The sequence below is a fragment of the Hypanus sabinus genome, chromosome 9, assembly GCF_030144855.1.
Source record: "Hypanus sabinus isolate sHypSab1 chromosome 9, sHypSab1.hap1, whole genome shotgun sequence".
In the NCBI taxonomy this organism is placed as follows: Eukaryota; Metazoa; Chordata; class Chondrichthyes; order Myliobatiformes; family Dasyatidae; genus Hypanus; species Hypanus sabinus.
Genome location: NC_082714.1, coordinates 23,446,754 through 23,461,728, shown reverse-complemented (window position 1 = coordinate 23,461,728; position 14,975 = coordinate 23,446,754). Strand labels below are relative to the sequence as shown.

Here is a 14,975-nt window from a genome sequence, read left to right as displayed (position 1 = left end):
GAATGACGGGATGGAACGACAGATCTCTCATCAATGCCTTCAGTCGCGGACAGACCACAGGGGTCCGACACGAGGTCGCTGTTCATGACGAGCAGGATAGTCTGGATGTCCTGAGTAATCTGGCTATTCGAGTTGACGACCGGGCAGCTGAGTGGCGCAGGGTAAGAATGTCTCAAGCTTCCCACTCGCCGCCTGATCACAGTGTTTCTTCACCTTCTCCCCGATTACCCAGCGCCCAGCAAGTGGGACGCATGCGCTTATCTCAGAAGAAACGGGACCGACACAGGAGAACAGGTTTCTGTCTCAATTGATGCACCATCAATAACTCTGAGACGTGGGTTAAGGTAGGCTTTTATTGGCTGGAAGAAAGTACAAGCAGCAAGTGACCACCACACATCCTGGAGACTGAGGAAGGGTCTGTGCCTCCAATTGCCTTTATACCGGGGTCTGTGAGAGGAGCCACAGGAGCAGTCAGCGGGGGGCGTGTCCAGACAGGTATATGTAGTACACCAAGTCTATTAAGGTGATCCAGGACATTTCTGAGCGTCTTGTCTCAACCGTAGAGTAAAATAGGATACCCGTCAGTGGGGAGAGGAGTCGTGACGGGTCGGTTCTCTTTGCATTCAGCTTCCCCTCATTGTGTAATGCTCGCAGCTTCCTTGCTCGGACCCATGAACTTCAGGCATTTGTCAACCCCGGTGACACTGGGAATCTCATGTCCCCAAGAATGATGGCAAGCTCCATCCCTGCATCGATTATCGGCCCCTAAACAATATTTCTGTGAGGCACCGCTACCCTCTTCCCCTGCTTGCCTCTGCGTTCGAACATCTCCAGGGAGCAATCATATTTTCCAAAATTGATCTGCGCAATGCTTATTATCTGTTTGGTATCAGAGATGATGTGAGTGAAAGACACTTTTCAACACCTCACTGGCCACTATGGATACCTTGTCATGCTCATTGGTCTGGCCATCGCCTCTGTTGGTTTTCAGACCCGAGTTAACGATGCGCTCAGAGACATCTGTAGAATCAGTTCGTTTTTGTGCGTTTGGACGACATTCTTATGGATTCTCGCTCTCATCAGGAATACATCCGGCACGTCCGGCGGCTCCTCGAGGATAACCTGTACGCTAAGCCAGAGTAGTGCGAGTTGCATAAAGACCAGGTGTCGTTTGGGGCTATATTCTTACCCCATCCAGTGTTCGAGTGGAGCCAAGAAAATTTAAGGCGGTTACGGAATGGCCCAAAGTATCTACAATCAAAGATTGTAGCGGGTAGCTGTTCCTCACAGTAATATTGTTTAGGGGTCGATCATCGATGCACGGACGGAGCTTGCCATCTTTCTTGCGGACTAAACCGAAGTCTGGTCCTGCTGGCGAGATTGACGGACGGATAAACCCCAAGGCTAACACCTCTCATGGGCTTTGCGAACTTTAACCGCCACATCATCCGGAATTTCATCACTGCGGCGGCTCCTAAAAGTGCACACACCAGGAAGACATCTGCAAGATCCCATCGGACAAATGATGCCGATCAAACATTTTCCGAACTAAGGCGACGTTTAACCACAAACTCGGTCCTTCGACACCCAGACCCATCAGCTGACCAGGAGATTGATGCGGAGATCCTGCTGCGGAACAGCTGATCCAGCGCTACAACCGCTGCTGGAGACGAGCCAGAGCTTCTCTGCTGCGCGCTCGGAGACATCATACCCGGCGGGCTGATCGGCTCCGCCGGCAGGCGAGGCCTTTCAAGCCAGGAGAGGAGGTCCGGTTGGCGTCAAGGGATCTTCCCCTGAAAGCCAGGAGCCGCAAATTGACCCCGCGCTCTGTGGGACCATTTGTAGCTGAAAAAGCAAGGTCTCGCATAAACCTGCATCAATGAAGATCCAACCTGTGGTCCAGGTTTCCCAGCTCAAGCCAGTCTCCCCTGCCACCAGTCACCCCCCCCCCCCCACTTTCTCCCCACTTGATGGATGGTTCCTTGGTCTATACTGTGCGGTGGCTCCTGACATCTCACCGGGTACAGGGCAAGGTCCAACACAACGTTATATACGGCAATACATAGCTATTGCTTTCATCAGCGGCGTCGACATCTTTCATTCCGTCAGTTTTGGATAACGACTCTGTTGTCTTAGCGTTTCTCGTTTTCCTTTTCCTTAAAATCCTGCAGAGTTCGCATTGAAGTCCGTGAACTGTCGACTCGCTTCAGTGTCTCTCTCTCCGCACTTTTGCAGTACCGAAACGCCGTAACGCTTGCAAACATGAATCACACTATAGGGCCGTGGCGTAATCGGCTCGGATTCAAACAATAACTTTTACCTATGTTAGTGTTTGTTAGTGTTCGGAAACAGGTCAACCCTCCCTCAACCTTTAAGAAAGTAAAGATGCTGATGTGAATTCTTCTCGTTGTGGAACACTGCAAAGATCACAATTTGCGAACAGTGTATTGGATTAAAGACAAACCAAAATCTACACAAGAAATCTGCCAGGGAGGAATTGCCGCAAACACGGTAGATTTGTAAAAGCCCGACCGGTAACCTAAACTGGGCTCAGATCCCACACGCAAATCCATCACAGGTAGGGCTTTCAAAAACAAGAGAAAATCTGCAGATGCCGGAAATCAAAGCAACACACACACACAAAATGCTAGAGGAACTCAGCAGGCCAGGCACTTGAAAGGATGGAAAAAAAGTACAGTCGACGTTTCCGGCCGATACCCTTTGGCAAGACTGGAGCAAAAAAAGATGAGAAATAGATTTAAAAGGCGGAGGGAGGGGAGAGAGATTTACAGGAAGAGAGAGTTACAAGATGATAGGTAAAACCGGGAGGGGATGGGATTAAATAAAGAGCTGGGAAGATGTTTGGCGAGATACAGAGCTAGGGAAAGCAGGGGACAGAAGGAAGAAAAGGGGAAGGAGCACTAGAGGGAGGCGATTGACAGGCAAGGAAATGAGAAGAGACAGGGAAAAGGGAATGGGGAATGGTGAAGGGGGGGGCATTATCGGAAGTTCAGAATTCAATGTTCATGCCATCAGGTTAGAGGCTATCCAGGCGGAGTATTAGGTGTTGTTTTTCATCTTGAGTGTAGCCTCATCGCGACAGTAGAGGAGGCTGTGGATAGACATATCAGAATGGGAAGTGGAATAACAATTGGTTGCCACTGGGAGATCCCGCTTCTGCTGCTCGTCGAAGCGATGTCCCAATCGACGTCGGGTCTCACCGATATACAGGAGGCCCCAACAGGCACAGTACATGACCCATACAGACTCAGGGATCCCTCCCGAAGTGACTCCCTTGTCAATTGGTCGCTTCCCACCAATCTCCCTCCTGGCACTTATCCTTACAAGCGAAACAAGTGCGAAATCTGCCCCTACACCTCCTCCCTCACTACCATTCAGGGCCCCAAACACTCCTGCCAGGTGAGGTGTCACTTCACCCTAGAGTCTGTGCCCCCCCTTCACCATTTCCCATCCCCTTGTCCCTCTCTCAGTTTATCTCCTTGCCTGCCCATCGCTTCCCTCTGGTGTCCCCCCCCCCCTTTCTTTCTTTCATGGCCTTCTGACCTCTCCTATCAGACTCTCCCTTCTCCAGCCCCATATTTCTATCACCAATCAAATTCACAGCTCTTTACTTCATCCCTCCCCCTCCCGGCTTCACCTCTCACCTTGTGCCCTCCCCCCCCCCACCTTTTAAATCTACCCCTCATCTTTTTTTCCTCCAGTCCTGCGGAAGGGCCTCGGCCCAAAAAGTCGACTGAACTTTTTATCCATAGATGCTGCCTAGCCTGCAGAGTTCTTCCAGCATTTTGTGTATCTTACAAGCTTTCACATTTTGCAATCCTCAGCCTTCCCTATTACAAGTTGAGACACGTCTGATTATGCAGAAGGTGATTTTACATCGTAATCTTCAAAACCTTTCCATGTTTACTGCATTGAGACTGACTGAAATCACAGCGCAGACACAAACAATGAATTAAACGTCTCTCGTACTGAGCAGTTCGGCCACCAAAGTACATACAGTTATGGTCAATTTTCAATTAGATGGCCAAAGTAAAGATTAACATTCGTGTAAAAACACAAAATGCTGGCAGAACTCAGCAGGCCAGACAGCAACTATGGGAGGAGGTAGTGACGACGTTTCGGGCCGAAACCCTTCATCAGGAGTGAAGTAACATGGGATAGTCGAGGGGGTATAAGAAGTGAGCAGGGAGAGGGATGAAGTAGAGAGTTAGGAAGTGATAGGCTGAAGGGAAATGAGCTGGGGGGGGGAAGGTGGAGAATTCTGGGAAATAAAAGAGAAAGAAAGGTAGGGCTGGGGGGAGATTATAGTGAGGGGGGGAAAGAGAGAGAAAGAGAACCAGACTAAAATTATAGATCAGGATGGGGTAAGGGGGGGGGGGGGTAGGGGTATCAACGGAGGTCTGTGAGTTGAATGTTCATGCCGGCAGGTAGGAGTCTACCTAGGCGGGAGATAAGGTATTGCTCCATCGACCTGCGTGTGGCCTCATCTTGACGGTAGAGGAGGCCATGGACAGACATGTCGGAGTGGGAGTGGTCTGTGGAATTGGAGTGTGTGGCCACAGGGAGTTCCCGCCGCTGCTGGAGGACTGAGCGCTGGTGTTCAGCGAAACGGTCTCCCAGTCTGCGGCGGGTCTCCGCAATGTATAAATGGCCACATCGGGAGCACCGGATACAGTATATCACCCCCGTGACTCGCAGGTGAAGTGGTGCCTCACCTGAAAGGACTGTCTGGGGCCCGGGATGGTGGTGAGGGAAGAAGTGTGGGGGCAGGTGTAGCACTTCTTCCGTTTGCAGGGATAAGTGCCCGGAGGGAGGTCGGTGGGGAGGGATGGGTGGGGGGGGGGGCGGGTGGAATGAATGGACAAGGGAGTCGCGTAGGGAGCGATCCCTGCGGAAAGCTGAGAGTGGGGGTGGGGAGGAGGTGTGTCTGGTAATGGGATCCCGTAGGAGGTGGCGGAAGTTACGGAGGATTATACGTTGGATCTGTAGGCTGGTAGGGTGATAGGTGAGGACCAGGGGGACTCTATCCCTGGTGGCTGAGGAACACAGTTGTGTGTTCCTTATGTAAAATGACACAAACAAAACGTTATCTTATCTTAATATTCTTTGTTTTTAACGTACATGTAACGTACATAAAACAACATGTAATTCCAACTACACTTTGGTTTAGCTAGTATAATCTTAATCTTTCTTTGGCGTAGTTACTTCGATATGTACTTCAGGGAGCGCGAAGCGCAGAAACAAATATCACTGTGATGATTGTACGCTCCAGTATCAATTGTTTGGTGACAATAAAGTAAAGTATCTAGTAAGTATGTTAGATCAAAAGAATTCATTCTAGCGCTTAATCTAATCCGCACTCAGGACGAGCAACAGTCCCATACAGCGGAGAGACCAGTCCCTCTGCACAGAATCCCAGTGACAGATTCGGTGTAGCTCAAACGAGCAATAAATACCCTTCATCACACTGTCTGACTGAGAAACTTCACGGCACAGAAGGAGATCAGTCGATCCCGCTGCCAGACAGAGACATGTGAACATTTCAATACTGACCTCTTTCTGCTGGCTGAGCCATGTTGGAGAACCTGCTCCGTTCCCGAAGCCGGATTTGACGAGTCCGAGTGTTCCGGTATTTGTTCTCAGTTTCAGACGCAGGCGTCCTTGCACCGCTGAGCGCGACAGCCGACGTCATCGCCGGGAACAACACGGAAGTCTGTTCCAAAAGACAAAGGGAAGTCTATTCGTTTTGTAATTAACACAAAGTTCTGGAGGAACTCAGCAGGCCAGGCAGCATCTACGGAAGAGAGTATCATCGACGTTCCGGACCGAGACCCATCATCAGATGCTGCCTGGCCTGCTGAGTTCCTCCAGCATTTTGTTGTGTGCGTTGCTTGGAAACGTCTGCCAGCGTCTGCAGATTTTCTCCCGTTTTATAAAAGACAGTTCAGCGGATTGCCGATGTGAAGTGCCGGATGTTTTGAACATAGTTTTTCTTTTTCATTAATATTGCAATTTTGACAAGGTGCGGTTAGAATGAGAATTGATAATTGTTGTGAGATGCCTGTTAGAAAAGAAAGTTGTAACGTATTAACTTACAATATGGCAGACAGAATTGTGATTTGACTTGAGGGTAACTTTTACCATAAAGCCGACTGGATCGTTAATGCTTTATGGCTGTGTCACATAGTAAATCATTGCAGTATGTTGCTTTGTGCTTGAACGTTAAGTGACAATTGAACTAGGTGGCTTGGCAGGTAGTTGAGAAGGGTTTTCTTTAAGATTTAGCTGGACTATTCTGCCCCACATTGATACGATCTTAGCGGGGATGAGGGCACTTATTTCTTCTAGAACAAAGATTTGCCAAAAAAAATCAGAAATGGGTACAATGGTTTTTAGATCATAGAACAGTACAATACAGAACAGGCTCAAGGATGAAAGAAAATTGGAGGGCTATTGGGAGGAAAGAGTTTTCGAGTAGCGTCATGGAAAAGTGCAGCAGAGAACAAGCCCTTCGGCCCATCTACTCCATGCTGAACCACTTAAACTGTCTAATCCAATTGATCACCACTAGGACTATTGCCCTCTATACCTTTACCATCCAAGTACCTATCCAAACTTCTCTTAAATGTTGAAATCAAACTCACCTGTACCATCTGCGCTGGCAGCTCGTGGAGTCCCTGACTGAATGGACAAGATTCCCCTCATGTTCCCCTTAAACTTCTCATCTTTCATCCTTCACCCATGACCTCTGGTTGAAGTCCCACTCAACCCCAGTGGAAAAAGCCTACTTGAATTAACCTATCCATACCCCTCGTTATTTCTATTACTCTATCAAATGCCCTCTTAATCTTCTACGTTCTAAGGACGTTCTACGTTCAATCTTTCTTTATAACACAGGTCCTCTGGACTGGGCAACATCCTTATAAATATTCTCTGTACTCATTCAACCTTGTTTACACACTTCTTTAAGTATCCACAATGACACAGACTGACACATTGCAAAGGATGAGTTTTATGTGTTGAATGATTCAAAGATCTCGGAGAACAATTGGTCAAGTTTGCTTTCCTGCTTTTCAGGCGGGGGGAGGCATGAATGCTACAAGTACATACGTGGATCTCAGGAAATTAACGTTGTGATATGTTCCTAATACTGCATTGTGATTCACGTGATAAGTGAAATACATTTCCAATTTTAGGTAATTGTGAAGATTCTTCAATTTTCTCTCGCATCATTCCTTTGGAGGCTTTACTTGTTGAAAATCCTATTATACTGCTGATTTTGTGATTGGTTAATCACAATACTGTATTCTATCTGTTATTTCTTTGCCCATTTTCCATCTCTCAATGTCCTTCTATAGCCTCTCTACTTCTTTAAAACTACCTGCCCCTCCACCTATCTTCATATTGTCTGCAAACTTTGCATCAAAGCCATCAATTCCATCATCCTGACATATATATCGTAAAAAGAATTGGACCCAATACAGACCTCTGTGGACTACCACTAGTCACTGGCAGCCAATCGGAAAAGGCTCCCTTTATTACCACTCTTTGCTTCCTGCCAATCAGCACTGCTTTATCCATGATAGAATCTTGCTGGTAATTTGTTAAGCAGCCTCATTTGTGGCACCTTGTCAAAGGCCTTCTGAAAATCAAAGTACACAACATCAATTGATTCTCATTTGCCTGTCCTGCATGTTATTTCTTCAAATAATTCCAACAGATTTGCCAGGCAAGACTTTCACTTGAGGAAACCATGGCTGACAGATACCTATTTTATCATATACCTCCAAGTGCCCTGAGACCTCATCCTTAATCATCGATTCTAACATCTTCCCACCCACTGAGGTCAGACTAATTGACCTTTGAGTTCCTTTCATCTGCCTCTCTCCTTTCTTGAAGAGTGTATTGATGTTTGCAATTTTTCAGTTTTCCGGAACCATTCCAGTGATCTAGCGATTCTTGAAAGATCAGTATTAATGCCTCCACAATCTTTTCAACCACCTCTTTCAGAACCCTGGGGAGAGTACACCATCTGGTCCAGATGACTTCAGATCTTTCAGTTTCCCCAAGAAACTTATCTCTAGTTATGTAACTTCACACACTTAATGCCTCCTGGCTCCTGGAACTTACGCCATTATAGTGTCTTCTTCCATAGTGAAGTCTGATGCAAAATACTTATTCAGTTCGTATATCATTTCCTTGTCCCCCATTACTACCTCTCTAACATTGTTTTCTAGCAGTCTAATATCCATTCTCAACTTTCTTTTTCACTTCATGTATCTGAAGAAACTTTTGGTATATTGTCTTTAATATTATTGGCTAGCTTACTTTCTTAATGACTTTTTTGGTTGCCTTCTGATGGTTTTTAAAAGCTTCCCAATCCTGTAACTTCCCACTAATTTTTGCTCTAATATATGCCCTCTCTTCGGATTTTATGTTGGCTTTGACTTCTCTTGTTAGTCATAGTCGTGTTATCTTGCCTTTAGTATAGTCCTTCCTCTTTGAGATTTATATATCCTGTGCCTTACGAATTGCTTTATGAAATTCCTGCCATTGTTGCTCTGCTGTCATCCCTGCCAGTGTTCTTTTCCAATCAATTCTGGCCAACTCCTCTCTCATGCCTCTGTAATTCCCTTTACTCAACTGTGATACAGATCAGTCTGACTTTAGTTTCTCCTCAAATTTCAGGGCGAATTTGATCTTATTATGATCACTTGCCTCTAAGGGTTCTTTAATTTTAAGCGCTCTAATCAGTTCAGTTTTATTGCACAATACCCAATCTAAAATAGCTGATCCCCTAGTGGGCCCAACTACGAGCTGCTCTGAAAAGCTATCGCATAGGAGGTCTAGAAATTCCCCTTCTTGGAATCCAGCACCAACCTGATTTTCCCAGTCAACCTGCATGTTGAAGCCCCCAGGACAATTGTATCATTGCTCTATTGTCATGCATTTTCCATCTCCCATTGTAATTTGTAGCCCAAATCCTTACTACTGTTTGGGGGTCTGTATACAGTTCCCATCAAGGTCTTTTTACCCTTGCAGTTCCTTAGCTCTATCCACATGGATTCAACACCTTCCAACCCAATGTCACTTCTTTCTAATGATTTGATTTAGTTTTTTACCATGTGAAGGACCAGAGTAGGCATAAAACTGGGAGAGCAGGTAAAGGTGACAAAAAAAGGAGTTTTATTACCCAAAATGTTTACAAACTCAACAGAACTGTTCTAGAGTCCAAACTTGAATCAGCTGAACAGAACAGAGCTTGGTTACAACCACATACTAAATACTCCTCAAACCAAGAGACACCACTCATCTGACTGCGGGTTTATATTCGATGCTGGCCAGTCTATAGTAAATTGCAGGGGAGAGAAAACACTTCTCTCCTTAAAAAGATATGGCATAAATGAAGCAGCTCCAGAGAACACCCCTCTGGCTGTAGCAGAATGGCACAAACCAATTATCCAGCCCCATCTACTTAGACTGGTGTAATGCAACAGCTGATGCACTATCAATTACTCCAAAAGACTGGAAGTAGAGTGAATACTGAAAGGCTTTTATTAACAGTAAAATGGATCCATGTCCATGCTGTATGTCTGTCCTGCACAGTGGGAGGGGCAGTGACGCAATTGCCTTTATTCAGGAGTCTGGGGGAGGAGCCACAGGAGCAGTCAGCAGAGGGGCATATCCAGACAGATACAACTGTGATGAGTAAACCAGGCTGAGATGGGGTCCAGAGTTGACCCCCCCCCCCCCCGTGAACTATGCTGCTAATGAGAGAGAGAGAGAGAGAGGAGAAGAGGGGGGAGGCATCCTGCTGCAGATGAGTGAGAGAGAGATGATTGAATATTATGGCTTTAGCTGATTGTTTACCTTTGCTTCAGGGACACTTTCTTTGCCTGTTTGTGTGGATTCTTGCTGAGACAGCAAGGCGGGACCAGGTAATGGATGGCCGGTGACTTGCAAAGTGATGATAAAAAGCAGTTCTGCGAACACTCAGGGAGACACACCACGGGACACTGAAGGAGCACTGTGCACCCACGTGAATGTGGGGATTTGGAGGATCGATTCGGGGGAATCGATCAGAGGCTCACAGTGTGTGAAGGTACGAACAGTGGGGGTTTGTTTGTGTGTCCACCCTTGCCTGGGTGACAAGCCTACCACTGAAGAATGGTCGTGCCTGGTACGGGGTCACAGTCAGTGACCATAACAGGACAAGAAGACAACGGAAGATTCAACAGCAACTGCATCACCCCTCTCTCTCTCCAACGGTACACCAGCAACTACCTCGACCTAAACTAAACTGAACTGAACTCTGCACCATTATAAGACTATTCATTTACCCCCTAGGCTTTGAAAGAGCTTGTTTTGATTCCTACTTCCACATTTCTGTATATATCATTGCTAACCTGTTTCATATATCTGCATTTTATAGTACTGTATTACTTAGTTCACTAATAAACACTACTAGTTACAGTAATACCAGACTCCAACGTGTATTCCATTTCTGCAGGTTCAGTAGCCCAGTCTTGGGGTATGTGACACAACCTATATACATGGTTTACCACAACAGCTCAGTCGTTTACCAGATTATCAGGAGGATGGATGGCTACAGGACACTTTAATATTACGGCTGGTAATTGCAGCTGACACACACTCCCCTCCTTCTGATATCACGCCCTAAGAGTGTGATAAAAAGTCTGCAGCGGTATTATCTCACCTGGGAATGTGCTGGATGGTGAAACAATACGGCTGCATTGCCAAATACCAGTGAGTGATACAGCTATTAGCATCCTTCATCCTTTCCATCCACCTCAGGACTTTATAATCAGTTTCCAGGATGAACTTTCTTCCCAGGAGATAATACTTGAGGGAGTCCAAAGCCCATTTCACTGCCAAGCATTCTTTCTCCACAGTGAAATAACGAGTCTTCCTCGGGAACAACTTCCTGCTGATGTCAGCCACTGGGTGACGATCACTGGGCTCTCCCTGCAAAAGCACCGCTCCCAAACCTCGCTCTGAGGCATCCGTCTGCAACACAAAATCTTTAGTAAAGTCAGGACTACACAACACAGGGTTCTCACTCAGCACATCCTTGAGGTCCTTGAAAGCACATTCCGCTTCCTCATTCCACTGCAGCTGAGGGCTCATCCGCTGAGTCATATCTGTGAGAACAGCAGCACGAGAGGAATAGTTAGGTAGTTAGGCACAAATTGTCTGTACCAACCTGACATTCCAAGGAATGACTTTGGCTGGGTCTGTCTGTGGATGCGGAGAGGACTGCATGGCTTGAAGTTTGTGGGTCTGAGGTTTGATAACCCTGTTGCCAATAATATAACCAAGATATTCAGTCTCAGTCTTGGCAAACTGACACTTTGAGGGGTTGACAGTCAACCCGGCTTCCTGGAGACGTCCGATGACCGACTCCAGGTGACCTGTAGGCTCCTTCCAGGTAGCACTGCGAACAACAATATCATCCAAATAGACTGCAGGGAAATCAGAAAATCCCAACAATCTTTGGAACGTAGCTGGGGTACCATGCAGTCCAAAAGGCATTACAGTGAACTGATACAGACCCCATGGCGTACGGAAGGCTGTCAGCTCACTGGACTGAACAGTCAACAGCACCTGCCAGTAACCTTTGCAGAGATCAATGGTGGCTAGAAATTTTGATTTGCCCAACCGGTCAATAACTTCATCAATGCAGGGAACTGGATAGGAGTCAAATTCAGAGATTGCATTCAGATGATGGAAATCTATACAGAATCTTATAGTACCATCTTTCTTTGGAACCAAGATAATGGGGTTACACCACTCACTTCTTGATACCTCAGTCATGCCCAGGGACCGCATCAGTTCTATCTCCCTTTTTAGGGGCACTAGGAAGCGCTCCAGGATTCTGTAGCTCCTTCTTCTCGCAGCAGCATTCTTTTTAAGCACAATGTTACGTTCAATTACTTTTGTATGACCAGGAATTTCTTTAAAAACTTCCGGGACACAGAGGGCACTGATCAGCTGTGAGGTGGACAAGATCGGGCAAGGCAGGGGCAAGGTACTGATCCTCATCGTCGTCCTCTTCTTCCACATGTCTAATCAACAACACCTCTTTCTGGTCAGACCTGGGAAACCATTCTTTCAGTAAGTTAACATGCAAAGTTCTCTGTGGGCATGCCTCGCCAGGAGTTGCTATCTCATACACAGTTGGACTCCTTGCCACTTAGCTAAAAGCTTGCTCTCTTATGTAGGGAGCATTACCAAAACTTTCCGTCCAGGGCAAAAACTCTGCTCCCGGGCAGTTTGGTCGTACCAGGTTTTTTGGTTCTGTTGAGCCTCCATCACATTCTGCCGAGCCAATGCAGCCATTTTCTCCAATTTCTCCCTCATGTGGACAACATAGGCTATGACATCCTGTGGCTCAGCTATTTTGTGATTCTTTTCCCCGTGGGTTTTAAGTAAAGTAAGTTGGCCTCTTACCTTATGTCCATACAATAATTCAAAAGGTGAAAAACCAGTTGATGCCTGAGGTACTTCCCTATAAGCAAAAAGCAAATAGGGTAACCATTGGTCCCAATCAGATCCTGTATCATTTATGAACTTTCTGAGCATTTGTTTAAGGGTTTGGTTGAACCTTTCTGTCAACCCATCAGTCTGGGGATGATATGGAGTAGTCCTGATACCTTTAATCCCCAGCAGTCTGTACACATCCCTCAATAACTTGGACATGAAGTTAGTCCCTGATCACTAAGAATTTCCTTAGGAAACCCCACCCTTGCAAAGAATTGCACCAAACAAAAAAGCAATTGACTTAGCCTTGACATATTTTAGTGGAAAATCTTCTGGATATCTAGTAGCATAGTCAGTAATTACCAACATACCAAATTACCAACTTTGCCTGTCAATAATGGAATGAGCCTAAAGGCCCAATCTTCAATTGGCCTTCTGCATGCTGTTGCTGTTCTCTCAAAAGTGACAAGAAAATGTTCAATATCATCAGGATCAGTCAGCTGCTGAAGCTTTGCACCGGAGTAGATCTCAAGTGTACCACTGTAGAGCCATCCTCACGGGAGACCCCAGAGTTTACCTGGGCAGGAGGGGGACCTGCATCTGAACCCACAACATCTGCCCCCAAAGTATCTGTCTTAACAGAAGGTTGATCAAATGTTGGACCTGCACCTCTAACTGAAGCAGATTGAACTGGTGCTGTAGCACTTTAAATCACTGCTCTTGGCATGCTGTTTCCTCAGCCAAATGGGCATCTCATACCTGCTGCTGCCCCATATACATGCGAAGAATATCGGCCAGGGTCAATAATTAGTGGGCTCCCAGGGCTCCTCCATTTCTGAGGACCTGGCCCCACCTTCCGCTCCAGTTTCAGACTGCTCCCCCAACTCCAGCTGCTGCTCTCAATCAGCCAGTGTTTTCCCTCCTCTTACTGCCTTCTTCATGTTGGAAAAAAAAATCCAAAATACCTTTCCTACACCTCCTACTGCTAATCCCACCACTGCCACCATCTGTGAAGGACCAGAGTAAGTAAAAAAACTGGGAGAGCAGGTAAAGGTAAAAAAAAAGTAGGGGTTTTATTTACCCAAAATGATTACAAACTCAACAGAACTGTTTTAGAGTCCAAACTTGAATCAGCTATATTAAAAAAAAAACAGAACTTGGTTACAATAATATAGTAAATACTCCTCAAACCAAGAGAAACCACCCATCTCCTGACTGTGGGTTTATATTCGATGCTGGCCAGTCTATAGTAAGTTGCAGGGGAGAGAAAACACTTCTCTCCTTAAAAAGATATGGCATAAATGAAGCAGCTCCAGAGAACACCCCTCTGGCTGTAGCAGAATGGCACAAACCAATTATCCACCCCATCTACTTTGGCTGGTGTAATGCAACAGCTCAGTCGTTTACCAGATTATCAGGAGGATGGTCGGCTACAGGACACTTTAATATGCCCGGTTGCTGGTGCGGCTGGTAATTGCAGCCACCACGTATCAACAGAACAACGCTGCCCCCTCTGCCTTACTTGCCTGTCATATTGATACAATGTGCATCTTTGGACATTACACTTCCAGCTATAATCTTCCTTTAGCCATGATTCAGTGATGCCTACAACATCATCCTTGCCAATCTGTAACAGTGCTACAAGTTCATCAACCTTATTCCATATACTGCGTGCATTCAAACAGAACATCTTCAGTATTGTATTAAACCTTTTCAAGTTTGTTTACCTTTTACTTTGTAATTCATCCTGTTGAATGCAATTTTTCCCAATCAACAGCCTCTCCTTACTACACATTGCTTCTGTTTGTAAATTAGCTACCTCATTTTCATCCACCTTTCCTATGATATTTCTTGCATTGAAATACTGTATATGCAACTCAGTGTGCTAGTCCACCATGGTCAACCATTTGATTCCTAATTTTGTCTGAAGTCTTGCACACATCTGCCTCCATAACCTCTCCACTAAATGTTCTGGCACTCTGGTTCTTATCCCCTGCAACTCTCGTTGAAACCCCAACATACAGCATTAACAAACCTTCCCACTAGGATATTAGTCCCACTCCAGTTCAAGTGCAAACTGTACCTTCTGTACAGATCCCACCATCCCTGGAAGAGAGCACAATAATCCAAAAATCTTATGCCCCCCCTCCTACACCTACTCCTTAGCCACATATAAAACTGTGTAATCTTCCTATTTCTGGCCTCAGCAGCATGTGGCATGGGTAGCAATCTTGAGATCACAACCCTGGAAGCCTTGCCCTTTAACTCAGCACCTACTACCTGAATTCCCCGTGCAGAACTTCGTCATTCATCCTACCCATGTCATTGATAACTACATGGACCAAGACCTCTGGCTCTTCACCCTCCCACTTAGAAATGCTGAGGACTCAATCCGAGATATCCCAGGCCCTGGCACCCAGGAGGCAACATACCATCCGGAAATCTCGTTCTCA

At 46.1% G+C, this 14,975-nt stretch overlaps 1 protein-coding gene and 1 long non-coding RNA gene across 14 annotated transcripts in view; one reads left to right on the top strand and one right to left on the bottom strand.

Moving 5' to 3' along the window:
• Positions 1-6,017, bottom strand: part of mfsd1l (major facilitator superfamily domain containing 1-like) — a 50,664-nt gene extending 44,647 nt beyond the window's left edge. For 12 of the 13 annotated variants that reach the window (XR_009513897.1, XR_009513900.1, XR_009513899.1 and 9 more), the window contains exon 1: positions 5,575-6,017. Coding sequence is in view for 6 of the 13 variants with exons in the window: in XM_059979268.1 (XP_059835251.1) it covers positions 5,575-5,713 (139 nt within the window). In the remaining 7 variants the exon portion in view is untranslated. The remainder of the gene's footprint in view (positions 1-5,574) is intronic. The other variant, XM_059979274.1, reaches the window with a different exon arrangement.
• LOC132399180 (uncharacterized) lies at positions 5,906-10,505 on the top strand. Its single transcript, XR_009513903.1, has 2 exons — positions 5,906-6,043; positions 9,903-10,505. It is a non-coding gene; the product is annotated as an uncharacterized LOC132399180 (long non-coding RNA).
• Positions 10,506-14,975: the final 4,470 nt, after the last annotated feature.